The 22,529-nt window shown below is 35.7% G+C and overlaps 1 protein-coding gene across 1 annotated transcript in view; it reads left to right on the top strand.

The window, feature by feature from the left end:
- The window catches only part of ADAMTS20 (ADAM metallopeptidase with thrombospondin type 1 motif 20), a 154,473-nt gene that overhangs the window by 8,520 nt on the left and 123,424 nt on the right, over nt 1–22,529 (top strand). The window contains exon 3 of the mRNA XM_012807470.1: nt 8,531–8,693. Within this exon, the coding sequence (XP_012662924.1) occupies nt 8,531–8,693 (163 nt within the window). The remainder of the gene's footprint in view (nt 1–8,530; nt 8,694–22,529) is intronic.

The raw sequence follows: 22,529 nt of genomic DNA, 5'->3' as shown, positions 1-22,529 counted from the left end.
TGATGCCATGGCACTCTACCCAGGGGGACAGCTTGAGCCTTTGTCTCAAAAAAAAAAAAAAAAAAAAAAAAGAATGTAGACATTTCTATGCTAGCTCTCTCTGCTGCTAGTCAGTTCATTGACTTGCCTACCAATAAGAGAAACATTACAGAATTAACTCCTTGTTATTGCTATTGCTGGAACACACTATTTGAACTTGAGTTTTTGGGGTATATTAACCTTGGATAGATGAATTTAGAGTCATTGTTTTATTTTCTTGATTTGCATGGGTTAGATCAGTTTCTCTTTAAGTGAGGTATCAGTAATATATTTTCTTTTTATTGACTCACTTCTATTATTTATTTATTGTTTTGAGACAGGGCCTCACTCTGTTTCCCAGGTCAGAGCATTGTATCATTACAGCTCACTGTAACCTCAAACACCAGGGCAAAAGCAAGTCTCTTGCCTCAGCCTCCCACGTGGCTGGGACTATAAGCCTACACTGCCATGCCTTGCTAGTTTTTCTCTTTATTGTAGAGACAGGGTCTTGCTCTTGCTCAGGCTGGTGTTGAACTCCTAGCTTCATGTGATCCTCCTGCCTCGGCCTCCCCAAATGCTAGGATTACAGGTGTGTGCCACCATGTCTATCTGGTCTCACTTTTATGCTGGAGATCTGGAAGTGTCCCAGAATAGGGAAGGAAAAGGGATGTTGCCAGAGGCAGAAGGAAAACTCATCTTCAAAAAAAAACCTTTCAGTGAATTTTCTGCTTTATGCATCTGGAACCAATTCTGTGTTTTCTTTATATTATCAATTCATTCAGTTATTCATTGTGTGTTTGTGTATAATACATTGCTTCCTAGGCATCATCATTTCATCTTATAATAAGAAACTGTCTAGAAGAGAAACCTGTTTGCATTGAACAGAGTATCTCAATGAATCCCAGAGTTCATCTTTGTGATGTTTTATTATATAATATTCATATTCTGCCTATGGTAGAAAGAGAGGCTGTAACATCTGTGTTTTTAGTGGAGAATTTTTCATCCTGTTTCAAAATATGTTTAGTTTTAAAAGTTACTGATATCCAGGTGGTGCCTGTAGCTCAGTGGATAGGGCACCAGCCACATACCCCAGGCTGGCGGGTTCAAACCAAGCCCGGGCCAGCTAAAACAACAATTACAACTGTAACATCAACAAAAAATAGCCAGGTGTTGTGGTGGGCACATGCAGTCCCAGCTACTTGGGAGGCTGAGGCAAGGAATTGCTTAACCCCGAGTTTGAGGTTGCCGTGAGCTATGACGCCATGGCATTCTACCGAGGGCAACGTAGTGAGACTCTGTCTCAAAAAAAAAAAGTGACCAAGCTCCAATTATGAACATCATTTTAATACTTATTACTTTTCTTAGGAAATTGAGTAGAGAAAATTATTTCCATTTTGTTTTACATATGTGTATAATGGAACTTTGGGTCAGAGATATGAAGTATTTTCCCCACAATTTCATAGAGTAAACACAGAACTTATATCCATGCATTTTGCTTATAAATATCATCATACCGATTCTCATATGACATATGATTCAATATTGAAAAATTAAATAGTTCAGTTAAAAATTCAAGAGTGCTTTATTTTCAAATGTTGTTCTTCAGTTGCCAATGCTTGATGTGATAAATATACATCGTTTTCAAAAAGAGTCCAAAGAGTTTGTATTTTATACTTGCTGTTTTTACCCTTTAATAAAATCTGAGAGTATATTATTAGTTATAGGAATATAGTACATGTGTTTGCCATGTATTTTGAAAATAGACGCAGATGAATGCCACAATAGAGAAGTAAGAATATTTTGGAAAAACAATCATATAAAATATTCTAAATATATAAGATTTTGGCCTGTGGGAATAAATTGGAGCCAGTTATATAATCACCCTCAACCTTTCAAAGCAGCTTGGCAAATAGAAGATTGTTACTCTAAGAAATTGGGAAATCCTTGCCCAAGTGGACATTACTTTTGCTTCTTTTAATAGTCATTGAAACAAAGTGTTTGGAATTTGATTGGCATTTATCATGAATCAAATTGCAGTGCCCATCTGCAGATACACACATTGCTAAAAATAGGGCATGATCTAAATATAATTATACGAACCACCTGTTTCGTAAAGTCCTCTAATTCCTTACTAGGTTCTTTCCAAGTTAAAAAAGAGTTATGTGCTTCCTTAGGAGCCTTTAGGCAAAGCCCCAGTAATTTTATTATTTGCACTGGGGTGGATTATAGAAAAACTGATGGAAGTAAAACACTTTTAAGCCTTTCATTGATAAATACAAAGAGAAAGCACTTTGAGGACAAATATTTGCCATTTTTGCTTGAACTTAGTGTTTTCAAACATACAACGTTTTATTTCAGAAAAGGTCTTTGAGTCACAAAGGCAATATTCTTACCAGGCTAGAGTATTCTTACACAACTTAAAAGGAGGTGCTGATGGCCTCTGGATAGAACTATATTCACTTCCTCTCATATGGGAATACAGGTTGGACCCACATGTAGTTTTATTGGAACATTAAAATAGAAGTACCTCATAGTCAAATTTTGATCCAAAAAAGAGTGTAAGAAAATTCTATGTTATAAATATTTTCAAAATTGCTTGAGAGTCACGCGATGTGCTTCAAACTGGTTTTGTGGGTGCATTCAGTTAAGTAAACAGGCTGTCGCATGTCTATTTGTATCTTTTATCAAGATACTATCACATTTCTCCTCTTCAGCATGCTTTTTAGAAAAGGCAGAAAGGGATTTTCCATGAATCCGTGTTCTCAGGTTTCAAGAGTGGTGTCTTTGTTACTTTTTTACAACTAGAGTTGAAATTAGTTTTCTGGGAGGGCCGACAATGCTGGAGTTTTGGTATGTGTTGAAAATAAGTGATTTGTACTTATCCTTGGGAAATAGACACTGGTAGAATTAGTGATGCATGTTAGGGTATAGGCCACTAGAAAGGTATCCAAGAAATGGCTAAGAATTATTGATATTTATGGCGTTTAAAAAAGTTTTCTGGACTCTAATTCCTATGCTTTAGAGTCAGTATGAAATTTCATTAACTTTTAAACTGTTTAATGTGTAATCTTTACATATTGCTACACTATCTAAGAGAGTACCTAAACATTTTTTAACATTGAAAGAAAACCATCATGTAAATGTATCTTTGATGAGTCTCAAGAGTATCAAAATTTAAGAATATTTAGGAAAAAACAAGAGCATTACTAAGGGTCATATGAGGAAAAAATCAGGTATTTCACCATATTTGTTATAATAATGTTCACGTCTACCACTGCGAATTGGGTGCCTGCTATGTTTCAAGCTCCTGGTCTGGGAGCACCCGGGATGCAGTGGGCTCACCGTGAGCACAGGGGTCACGTCTGGGAGCACCCAGGATACAGTGGGCTCACCATAAGCGCAGGGTTCCAGTGGGAGCACCTGGGATACAGTGGGCTCACCATGAGCGCAGGGGTCCCGTCTGGGAGCACCCGGGATGCGGTGGGCTCACCGTGAGCGCAGGGTTCCAGTCTGGGAGCACCCGGGATACAGTGGGCTCACCGTGAGCGCAGGGTTCCAGTCTGGGAGCACCCGGGATACGGCGGGCTCACCGTGAGCGCAGGGTTCCCGTCTGGGAGCACCCGGGATACGGCGGGCTCACCGTGAGCGCAGGGTTCCCGTCTGGGAGCACCCGGGATGCGGTAGGCTCACCGTGAGCGCAGGGTTCCCGTCTGGGAGCACCCGGGATGCGGTGGGCTCACCCTGAGTGCAGGGTTCCAGTCTGGGAGCACCCGGGATGCGGTGGGCTCACCCTGAGTGCAGGGGGTCCCTTCTGGGAGCACCCGGATGCAGCAGGCTCACTGTGAGCTCAGGAGTCTGGTCTGGGAGCACCCGGATGCAGCGGGCTCACCGTAAGCACAGCCAGTCATGGTGGAGGCCCAGGGCCCTCCGCCGATCTGACCTCACCTTCTACTTCATATCTCCTTGTTGGCACAGCTTCAGCTTCAGGGATCTGTCATTTCAGCTTGCCAAGATTTTCCCATCTCTGGGCCATTCCATCACTGTTAGGAATGTTTACTTATGTTTGAATTGTCCCCCCCAGAATTCTCCACGCTACCTCCTCATTATTCTAGCCTCGGCCTGGCTGTCTTCTCCTAGAGGGCCTCCCCGCCCTTACCTGTTATTCTCTGTCGGTCTCCTGGCTTTATTTAAGTTTCCTTATTTTACTTATTTTTACTTGGCTCGTTATATATTTATATTTCTTGTCTTTCCCCCTAGAATTATAAAGTCTTTGAAGGATTTTGCCATATTCATCTTTTTGTCTTTAGTTTCTAGAACGGTGCTTGGCATGCAGTAGGTGTCCATTAAATATTTGCTAAGTAGTCCATAGTTTATCAGAATTGCTATTTGATATTGAGTATAGCATGATGAGCTAAGGCATGAATTGTGGAGCTGGGTTCACATCTTAGTGCCATCACTTCCTAGGTATGGGGTTTGAACAAGTCACTTAACCTCTGTGTTCCTTATCTGTTTCACTTGTTGGGTGAGGATAATAATATAATGTCAAGGAATTATTGTTAGATTGAAATTAATGTATACACAAACACACAAAATGAACCCATATGCATGGGTGAACATGCATATGAAAGAACGATTTGTTATCTATATCTTGGAGTGACCTATGAATATTGCTATAAATACCGACCCTGAAGGATTTAACCTCAGCTGACCAGAGAAAGGGCTCTACCTATATAATTTGTCCATCTGAGGGTTTCTTTCCACTCCTGACTAACCAGTAGAATGCAAGCCTTTATTATTTCATCCTTTGTTAGATAAAACATTCCCCTTATGAAGTCTCCTTCCCCATACTGGGGAAGAATAATTATAAGGAGCAAACAGATTTATAAATATAATATATGATTAATGTGCTGAAGAAATCCAGCAGATGAAATGCATTTTTCAGGAGTGGGGATGGGGATGTGGTTACCTAGATATCTGGTCAAGGAAAATTTTCCTGTGTAGTTGCTATTTAAGCTGCTGAAACTTGAAAGATGAGATGAGGTAGAAGTATGAGGGGTGGGAAGTAGGGAAAGATCTTAGGCAGAGGGAGCATGGTATTTTATCTTGAGCTAAGGAGATGCCCTGCCTAATCCATCCTGCATCCATCCAGTTTCTCCCACCTTCTACCTGCACTGTTTCTAATAATTGTTCTGGAGTTTCTTTAATAGAACCAGGCAAATAGAAATATTTAGTTTTTGTTTTCCTTCCTGTATTACACAAAGAGTAGTGAAGTATACAACTTGTTTTTCAGCTGTTTGTTTTGGTTTAATGTATGTGTTGGAGTTCCCTCCTGTAACCACAAGGGATCCCATCTATTGCTGTACCAAAGTTGTTGTAAACAGACCGTCTATGGACTTTGGAATTGGTCTCAATATTTTTCTATTAAAAACAATACTGTAGTTAGTATTTGTGAATGTGTTATTTCACCCCATGTGCAAATGTCAAGTACACATAGGATAAATTCTCAGAATGTGAATTGCTCTGTCCAAGGGCAAAGATGTTGGTAATTGTGTTAGATATCGCCATATTGCATTCCATGTAATTGTACTAATTTACATGTTTAACATTAGTGTATGAAAGTGCCTATTTTTCCATGGACACACATTTGGGATATGTTGTAGAACTTTCAGATTTTTGCCAATCTGATGGGTGAAGTGATTTATAAGTTTTTTTTTTTTTTTTTTTGTGGCCGAGGCTGGATTTGAACCTGCCACCTCCGGCATATGGGACCAGCACCCTATCCTTTTGAGCCACAGGCGCCGCCCCAAGTGATTTATAAGTTTAGTGTTAACTTCATTTGTCCTGAGTAATGTTTAACGTCTTCCTCTTCTTTGTGAAATGTCTATTAATATTTTAACCCATTTTTCCTTTGAATACTGGTTTTTTCTATTCACTTTGAAGATTTAAATATATTTTTATTATTTTAAAATTTAAAAAGCGTTTTAGAGAAGTAATTTTTTTAAGAGCTAATCCCTTTGGTAGTCATCTGTGTTGCAAGAAAAACATGTCTTGATTATCATTATCTTCTTTTCAAAAGACATAAAATGTTCATCTTTTCTTGTGACATTCATGTTTTCTAGATGTCTACTCATTTTTTTTTTGCAGTGCTATTAGACATTCTGCCTTTCTCTTTCTCATTGAAGTTAGATGCTGTCCATATACAATACGATTCTTATGTAACTTGTAGGCCTCATCCCACCTCATTGCTCCTTCATAATTATCTTGGCTATTTTTGCTTCTTTCAATATATGCAGTTTGAATATTAAAAAATCTCTTTGTGTTCTGGAAACTCAGGATCTTGTTATTTTTATAAATTCATTTGGAAAATCTTACTATTGAAAAATATTTGTTTGAATCCTCTTGTAGTTCCCTAGTGACTTTTTAAGGAGAGCTTAAAATTTTTTACTTGTTTTATTCCTGGGTACTTAATATTTTTATTTATAAATGTAATTTTTTTCTTTCATAACATCTTTTAATAATTATTTCTTGTATATGTGCAAACTATCAAAGCATGTATATTTGTCTTACTGAATTCAATTTGTGTTTATGATTCTTTTTCAGTTAATTTTATTATATTTAGGCATATATTGGTATACACTAGGAAGATGATAGTTTTATCCCTTTTGGCAAATTTTTATATTTATAATCTCTTTTATCCGATTCTGCTATCTAGTACAGGTAATAATGGGCATCCTTGTATTCTGGACGAAAGTGGGAATGTTCTCACTTCCAAGGTAAAGTCAAGTTGTAGTAGAGTCCTTCCCCCGGGGGTATGCTGAACACCCTCACGTTGTGCACATTAGATGAAATCCCACCAACTGCCCTCCCCCTTGCCTCTCCTTTCTGCCCTCTCCACCTTGCTAGACTATATGTATTTTATCTTTCATGGGCATGTAATTGTTTATATATTGGTTTTGTATCGATGTTGAGTACGTTGGATTTTTTTCCCCCCATTCTTGAGGTACTTTACCAAGAAGAATGTGTTTCACCTCCATCCAGGTAAACATAAAAGATGTAAAATGTTCATCTTTTCTTATGACTGAGTAGTATTCCATGTATACATATGCCACAGTTTGTTAATCCATTCATGGGTTGATGGGCATTTGGGTTGCTTCCACAACTTGGCAATTATGAATTGAGCTGCAACAAATATTCCAGTGCAGATGTCTTTGTGGTAGAATGATTTTTGTTCTTCTCAAAGATCAAAGGGAAGGGATCAAATGGAAGGTTGACACACCAGGAGTTTTCTAAATTTACCTTCTCTCACTTCTACCTTCGCTCCCTCTAGAGCTCCCCTTCTGGAGAAGTTGTTGTTCATCAAACATGACGAACTCTCTAAGAATTCTCCATGAGCTTGTCATGTTTGAAGAATAACAGTGACTCCAAGGTAGAGCTCTAGAGTGAGCTAAGGTGGAGGTGAGAGAAGGTGAATTTGGAAAACTGCTAGTTGTGTGTGTGCTTGGAGGATCTGTGGGAGCAGATCACATAGGAAATTGAGGATCACCGGAAGGACTTGATTTTAGAGTGACGTGGAAAGTCATTAGAGTTGAGTCTTTATTTTTACTTTTTTAAGAGAGTGAGATGGTCTAGACCTTTCTTAAAAAGAATCACTGTGACTTCTCTGTAGAGACAAGCTAATAGACGGCTATTGATTCAGTTCATGAAAGAGAGAATGTTCAATTAGACCTTGGATAGAATGGTAAAATTAGGGACAAGTGGTTGGTTCAGTTTTGATATTACTTTGAAGATTGAGCTATCAGGATTTGCAGATGGACTGAATATGGGATCTGAGTGAAAGATCCATCCTTGATTTCTCTCTAAGGTTTTTTCACCTGAATGATACAGAAAATATGGCTACCATTTCCTAAAATAAAGAACATTGCAGAAACAGCAGGTTCAGACTGGAAAGCAAATTTGGCTTTGGACATGTGAAGGTTGAGAATGTTATTTAAGTGGAGATGTTGCCTAAAGCAAATTTGATATTGGATTCCAGAATTCGGAAGATGGGTGTTTCATTGAGAAAACTCTTTAATAGGTTCCCATGGCTGAAAGATAAATTCTAAATTCCTAGTACCATTTTCAATACCTCTTATCTGACACTAGCCTACCTTTTAAGGTTTTTCTCTCACACTATTATCTTACATAGAGAAAACCAAACATTATTATTTTTAGCCTGTTTTAGACATTGTTTTTCCATTTTGATACCTTTCTGTGCTATTCTTCATCCCTGGAATGCCTGCTGTCTTAACTCTGCTCTTTGGGATATTATCAAGTTTTCACAACTTTGTATATAAGAATGAAAAGAGAAAGTGAACCATGGAGAAGAAGCCTTTTCAGGTTCAGTTGAGGCTTTTAGGGAATAGACTTCTCGCTGTTTTGCTTCTGTGTGCTCATTTTAACTCCTCCAACACTGTGCTTTCTCTTCTTAGTGGCTATGGGGAATAACGTTCATTTTCATTTTCTTTATTTTTAGATGGGAACATTTAAAGCACATGATGGTGAATATTTCTTAGAACCTATAGTGAAGACAGATGGGAGTGAACATGAAGACGGTCACAATAAGCCCCATCTTATATACAGACAAGAATTGAAGAGGAACTCTCTTCTGCAATCTCATAAGCCCTGTGAAGTTTCAGGTAAACTATGAAGTAAAGCTTTTTCCAGTGAAATTATGATACTGTTCAAATCTTTCTATAATTTATAATCTACATATTATCTTAAATATTTTTGCATATTTATCTTTGATTTTTTTTAAAAATGATGAAAATTGTGTATATCATGTACAATATGTTCTTTTGAAACATCTACACATTGTAGAATGGCTAAATCATGCTAACGTATGAGTTGTCTCACATATGTATCTTTTTTAGGAGGAGAACATTTAAAATCAACTCTTAGCAGTTTTTATGAATACAGCACATCATTATCATATTCACCATGTTGCACAATAGAGCTCTTGATCTTCATCTTCTGGTCTAACTGAAAGTTTGTGTGCTTTGACCAGTATCTTCCCAGCTCCTCTCCAACCCAAGTTCCTAATAATCACCATTCTAGTCTTAACTTCTATTAGCTCAAATTCTTTAAATTTCACAACATAGGAGATCATGTGGTATTCTTTCCCAATGTCTAAGTACATTATATTTAAAAAAAACTTTTACCTGTAAGGATCCACTGGAGATTGTCTGTCTATATATAACCCTATTGTAGTAAACTACATTTAAGTCCAAAAAATTATTCAGTGCATGAGATTTAAAGTAATTGTGAAAAAAAATTTCCTTTTATCTGTTCATCATACTAGTGTTATTTAATTTTTTCAGCAGGATTTTAGATGAAAATTCTGAACCTAAATAACAACATATTGCTTAATTTTGTATGGTTTTAGCTTTATGTAAATGGAAACATAAGTTTTCTGTGACTTATTTCTTTTGCTCATCTTGTATCTGGGGTTCATCTATTTTTTGGTATATATAGCAGCAGTTAATTCATTTTCCTTGTTCTGTATTTATTTGGGGTTTTTTTTAGGTTGATATTATAACATTTATTAAAATATTGGCATGGGTTAATAGAACCAGTGAAGAACCAAAGAATTAAAATGCAAGCTAAGTAAAATCCCAGCTAAAACCCAAAAGTGTCTATTCCTTAGCTACCTAAAGCCCTAAAAAAGACCAGACACCCAATATAATAAAGTACTGCAAGACAATTGGCAATTTTCAGTTATCAAAATTGTGGATTTTGTATTTTGTATCCCTTTCTCAATTGAGAAAAACAAAAACATTCTTTTTGAATATTATGTAATATACATGTAAAACAAGATAGAAACATTAATGTTAGCCCTCCAAGAATTCTGAGATTAAAATTATGTGTGACCTGAACATCAGTTTACAGACAATATTAGAGCTTCATGAAAACATTGCTCTATGTTTATTTCACTTTGTGAGTATACACAGTTCATATAGGCTGTCCCAAAAGTTGCCCATAAAGTTGCTATACATTAGGGGAAACAGGAAATCATAGCTAAATGTACCTGTATTTTACAATACATTTTATACAATATTTACAAAATGTTCTCTACATGTTGGCCACCTCTTTGTAAAAGTTGGTAATGAATATTTTATAAATAAAGGTACATTTATCTACAATTTCCCATTTTTCCTATGTACGATGACTTTAGGGGGTGAATTTTGGGACATCCTGTATATCCCTTTTCCGGTTCATCTTTTGGGTTTGCAGTTTTTCCCTGTTAGAAACAGGGCTGCCGTGAATATTCTTGTCCCCGTCTCCTGTATTTGAGAGTTTCTCCAGAAGTACACACAGGTACTCAATAATTCTATGTTGGTTTACAAAATGATTTTTATCAATTTTATAGTTCCAGCAACATAGGAGAGGAGTATGTTGTCATCATTTTTTCCTATAAAGTTCTGACTATGGAAGATGTGTATAGGTTAGAATCTAGGAGGTGCAGATTTCTAAAGCGTAAATCTGTTACCAGTGAACTTCTTGTATATTCCATAAGTGTTATATTTGTTAGGAGTTATATCCATATATGCACATGTATCTTCACTATTCATAGAATGACATACAATGATACGGTTGAAGACAAGGCACCTGCAGTTACCATCAAAGTGCAAAATCTAGACAAAAGAGTGGGATTAGAAAGGATTTGCTTGAGATTGTAGGTGTCCATAAACTATAGTTCCAAACACTCTGATGCCATCTGTTTTGGGATATAATGATATGTAGGCCTTTGAAGGTTTCCCCTGGGAATGCACTTCTTAACCTTTGGAGTGGTTCTCACTGTGTCTAAGGCCGTGTTTTAAATCTATTGACATAATAGATGCCTTTCTTATGCTTTTAATATGAGCATAAGGGTTTCATTTTTATGGCTTCAAAGAAAACACAAATGGGTACAGCTTCACAATAGAATTCTACAGAAGACAGCTTATGCTTGTTCTGATCTACCATTCAGAAGCAGCTTGTTTAATGAATTGTTTAGCTTCTTAAGAAAACCATCAAGTAGACATTCTGAATGCATAAATGTTTCACATAATGATATGCAGGGTTTTGCATTCACAATTAGCGTTCATTATCAGCAAGGAAATGGTCCAAGGAAAGCCTAGCTTTTTTGTTTAATACTAAAGATATCTATAAACTGAAGATTTTTATACATGTCATACTAAAGATATGTTTTAAAAGTACAAATAAAAAGCAAATCTAAAGCTTATGGCATTTAGTTTTCTTTTAATCACTATATACTCTTTTCTTTAACTCTTTACTAAAATGTAAAAGGCGGTATCCATTCTTTTCAATTCTTAAATTACTTCCAATTTTAGGTACAATTAACAGACACGTTTTTTAATCACTAATAAGGGCAATCAATTAATGGCCAAAAAAATTAGCCACTAATCATCATTTTGTTAGTTAAAGCGGAGAGTTGCGAATATAATTAATGAAATGTTATCTAAGGCTTTTTTTCCTCCCCAGTTCACACATTGTTATTCAGCATTACTTGAAGGTCTTATATATTCTAAAGCGTGAGCTTTCAGCAGACTCCTTCAAATTGGTGGGCCTACAGATTTACAGATGAACCAAAATTATTAAATGGAAAAGGGACATCTTTTTTTCATATATGACACCATTTCTTTCTACCGATGGTCTTAATTCATAGTGATTTCAGCCTTGATGAGCTAGATTAAACTGTTTCCAAGGTCAGAGTTCACTGTGTATCCTGAAATCATACAAATTACATTTGGCGGCCAAACCTAGCCATTTGGATGCTGGGTGTTCAGATAGAAGTCAGATGTGTTATAAGTAAAATCCAAGGGAAATGGGAAAGCAAAGAAACACAAAACCCCTGCAAAATGAACACCAAACAATAACCCACCAATACCACCACTGAGACAAAACTAAACCAAATATGTAAAACTCAATGTGGTGGGGCCTGGGTTGAAAAGATTGAAAAGATTGAAAGGAATGAAAAAAATCTCTAAATTCTATGAAGGGTAATTGTGCTACTGTGTATCCAACAAGGCCTGATAATATTGGTCTTTGTTCCTTAGGAGACCTCAGAAGCCTTTCTCTGTCTGTTTCTTCCATGGCCCCCTTGGTCTGTCTCACCTCAGTGTCATGGGGTAGAAGATAGACTACTCATAGGGCAATAAAACAGGTGGCTGGATGTAAGTGAAAATGAAATGTCTTTACATGGGTTTTAAAATGATGGCAACCAGCTTTAAATTTCTGTACCTTCCTTAAGTTTTTAAAAAATTATTCTTACAGTCTTTGAGTTTCTAATTTACAAAATCTATAAAAATATGTTAAGTTTGTTAAGACAAGGTATAGATAGAAGGGAAGGTAGCATTTGCACCTTCAGAGTCCTGATGTGTGTAGAAGAGTAACCCATTTACTATTTCAGGCGAAATAGGAGGAGGCTGGCAGGGTACACAGAGGCTGGTTATGAAAGGCCTTTAAGGACTTTTTTTGCTATACCACATTGGGGAAACGATGACATTTTAAAGGGGAGACATCATATGATCTGCTTTTTAAAAAATGTTGTATTCCTCAGCTGGCACAGCAACTTTTAAAAATATATATAATTTTGGATTTGAATGAAAACAGACTGAAGGTAAGGAGACTAAATTAAAGAAAAAAACTATCAACAAATGATTTAAGTGTTAAATAAGTGAAGTGTACACGTTTTCCTTATTTTTCTCAACATTGGTGAGAAATTAAAAGTTTTTTGTGAGTAATCCATTTGGATAATATTTCTGTGGGTTCATCAAAAGTACATTTTCAATAAATTTATGTACAGATTACCTTTCCTGTGGAGATAATAATTTAATCAATGTCTATCTTGAGGAAATCCAGACTTTTTATATTTTAGCAGAGGTCACATTTTCTCATAGTAAGCTGGGTGTCAGGGAACAGAGTTCTAGTTCTGGCTCCTTTACTAACTGACTTTGAGAACCTCTACCACTTTGGGTCTCACCTGTATTAGGTAATGAATAGTTAATTTGATTTCTTTTATTTCAATAGAATGTCAAGTCTGAGAGTCTTTAACTTAGCTACCTTACAGCTACAGCTGTCAGACACTTGCCAGAAATGGGTATAATCAAGTGTCATTGGGTCACTGAATTATCTGTAAGGCACTGGAATATATATGCTTGTTGTAAAAGGAAATTTGGGAATGTGAGAAGTTGAAAAAATATATATATACACACTTTTAAAGTGAACAAAAACTAAACAAAACGTGGGGGCTGAAGTTGGTTTGTGAGCCAGCAGTTTGTAATCTCTACCTTGATTGATTTCTGAAGTTCCTGCTATCTGACATTTTCTAAAAGTATAAGAAGAGTAATTAATGTAGGGACAGAGGGTCACAAATATAGCTGTGACCATGGCCATTGAACAAATAACTTGTTAATGGTGTCTTCCAGAATCGTAAAGCTTCTTAGTGTGGCTAGAGAGGACTAAAGAGATCCCATCCACTTGCCTAGCCTTTTACTGAAGTGGTCCTCAACCTGTGGGTTGCGACCCCTTTTTAACAATGAAAATACATGGCGGCATTAGGAAGGTTGAGAACCACTGCAAAAGGTTACATGAGTCCTACTTGCCTGAGATAACCATCTGTCTTAGTTTGGGGGGATTCTTTCACACTATTCATTAATTTATGTGGAGTGGAGTTCCCTTCCTTTGGCTTCTCTGACGCGCTTGGCTTTCAACTCTTGTTTCTTTTCTTTTTTACCGTGCCTCCCATTCCCCTTCCTGGGTGTTACTATTTTCTCATCATCTAAGTTAAGGATTTTTTAAAATTACACTTCTTGGCTACCATTGTAAACCACTTTTTATATAGTCTGCATAATTCATTTTTTCCACTTTCCTAATTTTTACTACCATTTTAAATGGTACATAATTTTGAAAAAAAAAAAAAGTTTTAACGTTAACTACGGTCTTAAGATTAAATCTCAAGTCTACAAACTGTCTGACACATGTTTTGTAGGATGCCCCTGTGGCATCTGGGGTTCCACACAGCTCAGTCTAAAACTGTTCTGTCTTCGAGCTCGTGCTTCATGTGCCCCCCCCAAAGAAGCCTTGTTTGGGTGCAATTTTCTGTTTAAATCAAGTACATGCTATAATGGAAAAAATAACAAATGCTGCTTTTTAAAAAGTCCTACTCTACTGATTAGAAAAGGTTCATCTGTATTTGAGTAACAAACCATTTCCTTGATCATTCAGATCTCTCCTTTTGCTTTGTTAACCAGTTTTCTGTACTGCATGGAAGTCATTTCTTTCCCTAAGTGACTGTTCAGTCTTATTGTAATAGTCATGCTATTAGGTTAGTTATTGTCTCAGACAAACGGTGAGTCCTGAATTATGCAATTTGACCTGCGAAATTTTTAAGATTACGAATCCTGTGGAATAAAACTGCTTCCCACACACACCAGTCTTTCTCTTTCTCGCCATACTCGTTTCTCATTGATCCTTGGAGTACCTCCGTGAAGTATACTCAGCCACAAGTTGTGGTGTTTTCTGTCCAAGTCGTGTGGTGGTGTCATCATCAGTTCTATACGTATAGATAGAGTTATCTTATTAACGAGCCTATTTTGCCAGTGTGTGCTCTGCTTGGCATAGCAATGACATGTTTATGTATTTACTAATTCCAATGGCATATAATCATTCTTATTTTGTGTTGTCATCATTTTATCTGTGGCAGTGTCCCAGATATTTTTTTTTATTGTCCCAGATCTTGAAAGTGCTAATATTTTTTATTATAGCCCATGAAGTCTTAAATTATCTAGTTTTATTTCTAATGAGATTGATAATTCCCATAGAGGGCAAATTACATGAAATAGTTGAATGAGAAAGAGAACAGATGTGCTAAAAACCAGAGGGTATGCCTATGCAGTTGTCAGGTGCATTTTAAAAATATGTAACCCGGCAGGTAATCATAAACTTCTTAACATTTTACCTGTGGTAACAATAGTGCTTTCCAGGAAGGACTACATGGCTACTCTGAAGAATTACTTTAATAGGTTTTTTATCTTTCTTTCTTTATAGTAGGATTATGTATTTCATACTATGTCATTAAACTGGAGAAAGTAATGCCAGTAGAAATAATGATTCATTCTTTTCTGGTATTGAAGGCAAGGGTTTTTTCCTTATTTATTTATTTTTTTTCTCTGCTAGCTTGGGAATGAATGGGAGAGGATTATGAACCTGGAGGTACAAGAAGCAATTATAGTTATAACCCCTAATTGAAGAGTAAGCTGAGTAAGCTATGCCAGTGTCTTGAATATAATGATGTGAAACCACTCTCCATATTTCTGATTTGATTTAATTACCTCTCACTGTTTGTAAATTTAAGGCTTCTTGTTTGCTGCCAGGAATTCAGATGATGTTTTCTGGCCTACCTCAACTTGTTCTGGTTCACATGTTCATCAGATCTACTGTTGAGGAAGGATGGAGACTATTGATCCTTTGAAATAACTCAAGGTATTTCTGGAATGATTCCACATACATGGGAGAGATTACTAGATAATGTGGGAGACCTTCTAGCTCAGGAACAAACTATGTTAAATCATAGTATGTGGGCATGGCTTGGATGTGGATTTTCATGAAGGTTATTCTGAAAATAAGAAGATAACATTCATCAGCATAAAAATCATATGTTATTGTCAAATTTTGATAGTGTTATGTTATATTCTAATTTCAGCAGTCATACACATTTGCAATTTTTACTTGCTAGATATCAATGAATTTTTTTATGCCAAATAAATGATATGTGTTTTAAATGATTTTTTTTGAAGATTGAACCATTAACATTTAATTTATATGTTCAAATACTAGGATATATATTTACTTCACTGATAAAAGATTTTCAAACACATATCTTTTCAAGAAATGGTAGTGTAGGAGTTTAGATTATGCCATTGCTAAACGTCTGAATTCTGACATTTGTGTCAGTTGCTTTGTGTTATTCGCTCTTTTTGCTTAGAATTTCTGATAAGGGAGGACATTTGAAGATGTGGGAAAGCACTATGTAAAATGCAAAGGAGAGGACTGAGTGTTCTTCTTTTGTGCTTTTCAGGTATAGAGGTTGGGATGCCAAAGGCTGGAGAGAGACTGCAGGTGCATGTTACTTTCCACTAAAGACTCTTGAATTTATGAATGAATTCAGGCCCTGACCGATACAGGAATCTTTGGTCTAGCTTATTAGGGAAATCTGTTTTACAATTCTTTAGAGCAAGCTCTGTGGGCGGGCTTCTTGAGAACATGGAAGAAGACAGAATGTTTATGCTGTTGACACCTAACCAATGTGCTCCTTTGTCCTGACAGCACAGCATATGGTGTAAGCAACTAGAATTTCTTGGTGTCTACAGGATTAATGGCGGTATACAAGGGTTTCTAGTACCTTCATTTTTCCTTCAGGGCCGCTAAATGAAAGGACAGCACCAGATCTTTCTCAAGTCTTTGTCCCTAGTAGAGCTAAGAGCCTTTCTATACAAATCTTGGCTCAGTTGTATGATTTGCTACTGTAAGGCGCCTCAGCCCCCCCATCTTTTTGTGAATATGATTAGCTCTGTCTTTTACTTTTCTAGGAAGCAACGTTTATCATTATGACTCTGGTTACTAAATTCTCAACATTCTGCATGTGTCACCACTCTAGAAGAGTGACATGATGTGGATTTCAGTGGTAATAATGGATACTGAGGAAACCTGAATTCATTTCTTTGTTATGCCACTTATTCAGTTGGTGGCTGATGACATTTTGTCTGACTGGTGTCACATGTCTCTGTTTTAAAATGTCCACAGCAATAGTAACTGATTCAGGGCCCCAAGGAAGACTAATGATGTAATGATTTTTTTATGTTTCAAGTTTCAGCTGGCCACACACAAGTCCATAATCTTCAGCAAATTTGTTGCTAGTAGGAGAGGCTGTAATTAATAACTTGTGAAAGTCTTTGAAATAGAGCACTATAAAATATTTTATAGTCTATGCACCATAGTTCCAAAGTAGTGGTTGTGATTTCTAAAAAAATTGAGAAATAACACAGGAGTGTCGATTTTCATGTTTTTATGGTATTGAATACTGCTGATTTTAAAAATAAGTATGTTCTAGATTTTTGTTTTGTTAGTTATGTTACCGTGGGTAGTTTCCTTAACCTTCCTGTTCCTCACTTTCCTCATGCATTAAATGATGACAATAATAGTACCTCCCTCATAAAGGTTTTATTAATAACAAAGGAGATAACATATATGAAGTGTGCCAGTGTCAGATACAGAATAAGCATTATGTTAAGTATTAAGTATTATGTTTATTATTGTTAATAGTATATTGATATAAAAATTCATAATAAGATGGCAACATGGGGCATGTATTATGTCACTAAATCTGAAATGTCTGATTTTAAATTTAAAGTTTAGTTTATTATATCTCAAACAAAAAGCAGTACAATTAACCCAAGTATGCACCTGAACGATTGAAACCATTTTGCCGTCTTAATGGTAGCTGTGTATGCCTGCGGTGGAGAAGCCTGGAGAGTGAGTGACAATGAAATCGCAAAAGACGTTTTCCACAGCTTATTGAGAATTGAATATTTTCCCTTCCAAGAAGTGGTCCAAGTGCTGGAAGAAATAGTACTCAGCTGGGGCAATGTATGGTGAATATGGTGGATGGCCGCAAGTGTCCAAGTCCAGCCTCTGTAGTTTGAGCAGTGTTGTTTGTGCAACACATGGTTGATCATTCTGTTGCAAGAGGATTAGCCTGTCTCTATTGACCAGTCGTGGCTGCTTACTTGCAAGCATCCTCTTTATTTCATCCTATTGGTTGTGGCAGGTGTCCACTGTAATTGACTGACCAGGTTTCATGAAGCTGTCGTGGAGAATGACAGTGCTGGACTACCAAACAGACACCATTAGCTTTCTGTTTTTTTGATGAGTATTTGGTTTTGGGCTGTTTCTGTACTTCATCTTTATCCAGCTGTTGTGCTGAATGCTTGCAGTGGTCAAAAGAATCCATTTTTTTCATCACAAATAACAATATGGCATAGAAGTGGTTCACCTTTTTGTTGTGACAGCAAAGAAAGGCAAGATTTAAGACAGTTTCTCTTCTGACACTTGATTAATTCATGTGGAACTCATCCAGCTTCTTTACTTTGCTGGTTTGTTTCGAATGGTCCAATGTTGTTGGAATATTAAAGTCAGACCTTGCTAATTCACAGGCCAGTTGAGATGGATTTGTTTCCACTATAGTGTTCCCTCTTTATTATCTACCTTGGTTTCAGGTCATCCATGTGGCTCATTTTAAAGATTAAAATCACTAGAAGGGAACTTGTCAAATCATTGATGTCCTGTGCATTCACTAGCACATCCTTCTCAAACAATTCTTTGATATTTCGAGCTATCTGAGCTACATTGGTTTCATGATGGAATTCATATTTGGAATAAATTTTCCCCTTATCCATGGTTTCACAAAAATTCCATAAAAACATTTGAAAGATAATCACAGGCCAAAATGCGTATTTGAAAGAATGAGGATGTATACTCACAGTAAAAGGAAAACAAGAAGTATCAAAGTGGAGCATCAGAGGTATCAACTGTCAAACTTAGTACTTAAGGAAATTGGACATTTCATACTTAATAACTTAATAATAGATTATAGTTTAAATCATGAGAAAATACAAGTTAGATTGCAAAATACATCTGACATGGTCACACTTTGTCTCAAAGGCCACTAAGTTCTTTGATTTGTGGGGCATTCAACACATGTTTTGAAATATTGAGGTTAGAATAAGCACTATTCGATTTCGTGCCCTTGTTTGAAAAATAGATGCTTATATGTTGGTGGGAAGGTGTACAAGTGTTTCCTCATCTGGTCACATACAGAGCATTAGTTTCAATTCTAGCCTGTATGTAGGTACCAGAATGAATGTTGTACTGGGTATTAGGAAAGTCGAAGGCAACTTACTTTTGAATGGCTCCTGGTGTGCATTCCAATTAGTGTTCTCCTTCCCCTGGAGTTCTGGCCTGATGCAATCTTTTGTTTTTCTGGTACTCAATGTACTTCTTTCTTTCATTTATTTCCCTCTCTTTCTTCCCTCCCTTCCCCTCCTGCGTTACCCTTCCTTTCTTCATCCTTATCCTGTTTTCATTTGTCTACAATGTATATTGAGCACTTATAAATAGCAGGATGTATTGCCCAACAGTGTTCTCTGTCTTTAGGGAATTCATAGCTAAGTGTGGGCTGGTGGGAAAAGGCTCTGACTTTATTTTGTGGGCAATGAACACCTATTTTGTCTTGTCCTGAATAAGGATGAAATACAAAGAAGATTTCTAAAAGTAAATTGTATTTGGACGTAAATGTAAGTTGCCTGGGAGGGATGAGAGATTGAAGATGGCAGGACCATTTGGGAGACTCTTTGTGTCTGATTTTGCATTTGTGATTCTCATAGTTTTCTTAGATGAGTAGGAACTGAAGGCATTTAGAGGGCAAGGATGTCGTTTGCCAATGGAGCAATGTAAGGAATGTTTTGAAGGAGAAATGAGAAAACTTGGTGGCTAGATTTCAGAGGGTGAAGGAAAGATAGGAAGAACCCAAGGGTGGTGTACAGTTTGAGTGTGAGTTATAGGTATTTGGAGGCCCTCTTGACAGTAACAGAAATAGGGAAACAAGATTGGAAAATAAAATGATAAATTCACTTCTGTTTATTTTAAGCATGAGGTGCCAGTGGGACATACACATAGAATTATGGGTTTCTAATTATATTGTTGTTTAATAGTAATATTTGGTGGTTTATATTGTTATGAATTATTAACTTTTAACTTTCTCCTTGAATTCTTGAGCATGCCATGCTAGTAAGAGTTTATCCACTTAATGTAATTTTTAAGTATCTTGTGTTCTAGCAGGCAGATCATCATTATTGTGTGATGTGCGTGATTTTGTATTTTGGTTTGGTCTAAATTGGTTTGCGGTTATAATGTACTTGTTATTATTAAAGAACAAGACATCATTTTAACATCTGACTCTGAAGGACATAAATAGAAAAGCAAGCATTGCATAGAAATGATGTAATTGAGTTAAAAAATGTGCTTTGAATTATGGCCATTTATGTAGGGTATTTGAAAGGTCATTTGATCATCATTTGTTATAATACTTAGGTATAAATACCAAAGAAAGGTAACAAGATTAAATGTTTAACTTAGAAAATAGTAATAGATAATGTTTAGAAAATGATGTTTTTAAATTACAAAATAAGACAGGCTCATTGTAATAATTTATAGGGCATTGAGATGTTACAGCATTTAGTATTTTTACTGGCCTCCTATTCTGTCACAGCTATTCAATATGGCCAATGTTAAAAGTTTGGGGTGTGTATTGTCATACTTTTTTGGCTAATTATATAAATTTTATGAACATTTATTTGTATATTTTGAAAAAGTTTGGTGTTACAAAAACAGCATTGAACTGTGTAGGCCATTTATTTAAGAATGTATCGTGGATATTATTTCATATTAAAACATGTATACCTAATTTACATAACATAACATAAAATGTTACATAACATTTTATTATTCAACTATTCTTCTATTAAGGATTATTAAGTTAAATAGTTTTCAATTTAGTCTCTTGGGTTTTTTTAGTTATATAAGCCTTTCATCTGCAAAATCAAACCAAAAGAATAATGAAAAAGTTTTCTCCCTAATAGTCACATCGTATATTCCATTTTATTGTCTTACTACTTTAGCTAGAATTTTCACTATTATATGATAGTGAAAAAATTTTCTCCCTAATATTCACACCATGTATTCCATTTTATTATCTTACTGCTTTAGCTAGAATTACCAAAACAATTTTATATGATAGTGAGAACTAGCATATCGCTTTCATAGCACATTAGTTTAGTTACTGTTTACTAAGAACTTGTTGATACTTATTAATGCATTGGCCAGTACACAACAACTCAAAACTCCTGCATTAACCAGGACCAGGACAACAACTCAAAATGAGACCACATTATTCCACTCCTCTCCCCATTTGGTCCACTTGCCATCATTCTAAATCCCACATTTCTCATCTTCTTGTTTTCATCATCTTTTTGTGTAGTGTTATTACACCACATGCATTTATAAAATGTTTATTTTTATTTTTGCTTTTAACTATGTAAAACTGTTGTCTTTAATTTTCTCACTTTTAAACTTACTGTGTCAAGATCTATTTATACCATTATGTGTTGATGAAGTATGACATTATAGATTTCTTCTAAATTGTGAAATTATTTTGCCAAAGAGTTGTGTAGAATATTCTCATAATTATATCTATTAGTATTAAAATTAAACTTGAGATCTGTGCTAAATAACATTGTATTTATTGTTAAATTGTGGTTTGCTTTTCTTTTTTTCTGAAATCTTTATTATCAAGAAATGTCTTTTTTTAGCAGTTGCAATCATTCTGGAGACAGATATTCAGGATTTGGATCCCAGCTGTGCTTATTAGTTGACATATGGCTAGATTTTGTTTATTTGTGTATTTTGAAAGTTTATTTATAAAACTTTTGTGTTTCCATAGGCAAATATAACCCATTCACCTTTATTGTGATAAATGATCTATAAAAGCTTTGTTCCTTTTGTTTGTTTTCATTTCTAGATCCATCACTTATCAATTGTCTGTGTTCCTTAACAACTTTCTATGTGTTCTAGATTCCTTCTCTGTAAAATGGGATTAACAATGGTACCTATCTTATTACTATTAAATGAGTTAATACAAGTAAAATTACCTAAACTGTATTTGGCTTATACTAAGCAATGTATATGTCAGGTGTTATTTGTATTTCACACTAATATACTCAAATACTGTTTCTTCTTTTTATCCCCATTTTCTTAGTGTCACTGACATGTTTTTAATAATCTTCCCTTCTCCATTAAGTTGAAAGTTGTATTGGGTATCTCTGTTTTTCTTTGTTAATGTGCTTGTTTTTAAGTTATGTATATACACTTATATTTGTTATTGATATTTAAAATAACAGTAACTGTACCCTGCCATTAAGATATCTGACATATCTCAGTTCACTCCTCTACCACTGTAATTTTCCAGAGTGGATATGCCAATTTTCACTGCTATTAAAGCAAGAGGTTGAAGTGCCCCACATTGTATCCCCTTAGCTTCTTGTTGTTAGTCTTTTTTATTTTAGCCATTTGGATAGGTAGATAATCATGTATCATTCTCTTTTAATTTGTATTTCTCAGATGTATCACAATTTTTTGGCACCTTTTCATACACGTATTGCTTTTGGAGTTTGTCTTTGGTGACCTATTCAAATTTTCCTTGACTTTTCTCTTACTGATTGGCAATTAGTTATTTAATCTGTATATAAGCCTTTTGTTGTTTATATGAATTGCAAATGCATTTTCCTTTTCATGCCTTTTGGTGAACATAAGTTCCAAGTCTTAATTTAGTCAAATGATGAGGTCTTTTTTTTTTTTTT

Source organism: Otolemur garnettii, unplaced genomic scaffold (genome assembly GCF_000181295.1).
Source record: "Otolemur garnettii isolate 467f Iridium unplaced genomic scaffold, OtoGar3 scaffold00070, whole genome shotgun sequence".
Classification (NCBI taxonomy): domain Eukaryota; kingdom Metazoa; phylum Chordata; class Mammalia; order Primates; family Galagidae; genus Otolemur; species Otolemur garnettii.
This window is presented reverse-complemented; position numbering and strand designations above follow the sequence as displayed.